The 3,451-nt window shown below is 32.3% G+C and overlaps 1 protein-coding gene across 1 annotated transcript in view; it reads left to right on the forward strand.

Moving 5' to 3' along the window:
• Nucleotides 1-496: 496 nt before the first annotated feature.
• LOC106473932 (ubiquitin carboxyl-terminal hydrolase 7-like) overlaps nt 497-3,451 on the forward strand; it is a gene marked incomplete at its 5' end in the record, with an annotated part of 38,003 nt that continues 35,048 nt past the window's right edge. Inside the window, 3 exons of the mRNA XM_013934622.2 lie at nt 497-627; nt 798-852; nt 2,602-2,682. Coding sequence (XP_013790076.1) covers nt 497-627; nt 798-852; nt 2,602-2,682 — 267 coding nt within the window. The remainder of the gene's footprint in view (nt 628-797; nt 853-2,601; nt 2,683-3,451) is intronic.

Here is a 3,451-nt window from a genome sequence, read left to right on the forward strand (position 1 = left end):
TGTATAATAAAAACGATTTGCTACAAACCTAGTTTTTAACTTTACATGTATAATAAAAACGATTTGCTACAAACCTAGTTTTTAACTGTACATGTATAATGTTTTTCATGTAATTTTCATAAAAAAATTAAACAGGGAAGTAGCAAACTGGACAAAATATCTGAACATTGTGTAAAAATATATAAAGTTATCTTAAACTTGAGTTTTCATCACATCTATTTCAATACTGGATGACACGTTCTGAAGGATAAGACTTTTCAAAAAGACTAATTTACTGTAGTAATTCAGATGAAGAAGGCTCAGTAATATGTCTAGGCTAGTGAGGTGTCAAGCCCATTTTTAAAGCTCAAATTAGTCTAAACAAAGGGTGTGTGACATTCGTATTATTTTTTTTTGCTAGCTTTAAGTTTTATCACAATTAACAGAAAAAGTATGTTTCATTATGAGATCTTGAAGGATGTTGTATTTATATTTTTTCTCTTAACATTCTTAACAGGCAGTTTACCAGATGCCAACTGAGAGTGATGACTCATCAAAAAGTGTAGCTCTAGCACTGCAGAGAGTGTTTTACGAACTCCAGTTTTCAGACAAGCCTGTAGGGACAAAAAAGCTCACAAAGTCATTTGGGTAGGAATAGAAGAGATGAATTTTCTGAAACTTAAACATTCAACAGTTTTACTTTAACGTTCACAAGAGAAATTGAAAGTGATTTAAAATTATTATAGATTTAATGATGTAAAAGTCTATAAATTTGTTTCTACATCAGTGTTAAAAAAGTGGACTGATTATTATTGCAGGTGGGAAACGTTGGACTCTTTCATGCAACATGATGTCCAGGAACTTTGTCGAGTGGTAAGTCTAAAGGACAGGAAAATTGAAATGTTTACTTGTGTAGAGTTAGTTCCTTCAGAACCTGAAATAAGATCTGAATTTGAGTATTTCAGCTGCAGATTTACTTCTATAACATTAAAAACGAGTTGACTGATGTTGCTTGTGTGTTGATCTTCCAAATGAAGCTACTACCCATAATTATTATCATATATTTTTAGTTTAAAAAGTGATATTGGGTTAAGTATAACTTCTTATGATATATGGAGAAGTTCTGACAACTGTAACATGATTATTAATACACTTTGTTTACAGTATCTTGATTGTATTACCACAAAATGGTTAGGTTTGCTAGTTTGTCATTGTTAATTACAAAGCTACACAATGGGCTGTACCCACCACAGGTATCAAAACCCAGTTTTTAGTGTTACAAGCTTTCAAACTTACCATAGAGGATGCTAGGTAATGTACAAGGAGAAAACTGTAATGTCAGTTTCTATATGTTTATACAGTGTTTGAATCTTTACATGCCCCATGTAGCAATTTTAAAATATTAATGTCCTCTGGACTTTCCATTATATTGATTTTTTCCTTCCCAGTTGAATTCATAAAATGAATCGTGAGACTTAGTAGAAACTTGTCGAACAAAGTACTAAATCTTTCAAATATGCTGTTGGCCATGAGGAACGGTTTAACATACATCACTCAAAAAGATTGAACTAGATTTTAAAAAGACTTAGAATCAAGCACTTTCAAAAATAGTTATTTGAAACCTCCTCAAATATACTGTCACTAAGATTTAGTATATATATATTTGTTAATTATTTCACCATGAAAACCTTTTTTCTAATTTACCTGTTAAAATTATCACAGTTCTGTGTGAGAACTGGTATGATAGACAAGACAGTAATCGTGTAAAATTGTGTACTCTCGGTCAGTTACCATAAAAAATGTGGAAGGGTGGCTGACCTTATTATGAGAATATATATAAAGTTTGAGTAATATTGAGAAACTAGGTTCTCCTAACCATTAGATTCAAAGTTGTTTGGTTAATAATAGTTTCTTTAAGGCCTACAATCTAGGCTTAGATTGGTAAGAGACGCATACCAATAAATACAATTAAAATAGCAGAAATATGTCTATTTTAGGAAAACTTTTAAGTTTTTGAGTAGGTATTAACAATATGAAACAGCAGAAAATTCTGAAAATTGTTTACCTACATTCCTTCAAACATAAGGTATCCAATTATTGAAAAAATATTAAATATTACATTTACTACCTGTTATGATCCCTTGAGGAGATGAACAGAGCACTTAAATACATTAAAGCAGTATGTTTTCTGTAGTAAATATGACTAATCGAAGCAGATTTAGCTATTGCAGGTTGAAAAATGGTGTAACATAAACATTGCTGAAGGGACACGTTTATCATAAGTTACACCTCCTGATTTATTCATTTGTTAGGTTGGTGGAAAACCTGATGTAAAAGTGGGAACCTACTTAAGCTAGCCACTGTTTTCATGTTGAAAATTACTAAAATAAGAGCTGAAAGTATCTTCTTCTTGGATTTCATGAAATAGGCCTAGGTCTTGGTTTCACTTTTACTTCGAAGGTGAGCCTTGGTTTAAAAAAAAACGACACTAACATTGAGCACAAACTTTTTATTTTTTATCTCCGAATTAAGTAGCTTACGTTAGGATGTGATGTGTTTCTTTATTAGAAGAGCACTTAAACAACAAATGAAAGTCGGATATCTTTCTTCCTCTCTGTTTAGCTGCTGGATAACATGGAAAGCAAGATGAACGGAACCTGTGTGGAAGGGACCATCCCTCGACTGTTTGAAGGAAAAATGATTGTAGGTCATTGTTTATTAACTGTTAATGAGAGTTGGTATCAACTAGATAGTGATTATATTTATTTATTTCTGTAATAACATTTGCCCCACCCTGATGGACATATAATTTTTACTTGCATCTTACAGACCACATTGGTGGACTTGTAATTTCTACTTAACATCCTACAGAATATCTTGACGGACTCGTACTTTCTACTTAAAATCCTACATAATATCTGATTAATTTGTATCTATATGTGAAACCCTCTCTAATTTTATGTGCGTGAATGTCAAATCCCGTAGAAAATGGCATTTACTTTTCAACAAGTACCGAAACATTCTTAAGGCTGTGGGAGTTATTTTTAACATGACTCAGGCCTTAATGAGTGGAACATCTCCAAAATATGAAAATAAACTAGATGTAACTTGAACAGTTACATGTAAGTGGGCAAGTATTTTACGCATGTATTTTCCTTGTAAAAATAGATTTATAGTTGTGATCTGAGTCAAAAGATAGAGTGTATTTTTTCCCACTGTGAGAACTTTATATAGTTGGGCATGACTAATAAACACGTCGTGACTCGAGTCAAAAGATAGTGTTTTTCCCGCTTTTAACGAACTTTATGTAGTTGGGCATGACTAATAAACGATGTTGTGACTCGAGTCAAAAGATAGTGTTTTCCCGCTTTAAGCGAACTTTATGTAGTTGGGCATGACTAATAAACATGTTGTGACTCGAGTCAAAAGATAGTGTTTTCCCGCTTTAAGCGAACTTTATGTAGTTGGGCAT

This window comes from Limulus polyphemus, unplaced genomic scaffold (assembly GCF_000517525.1).
Source record: "Limulus polyphemus unplaced genomic scaffold, Limulus_polyphemus-2.1.2 Scaffold6649, whole genome shotgun sequence".
Classification (NCBI taxonomy): Eukaryota; Metazoa; Arthropoda; class Merostomata; order Xiphosura; family Limulidae; genus Limulus; species Limulus polyphemus.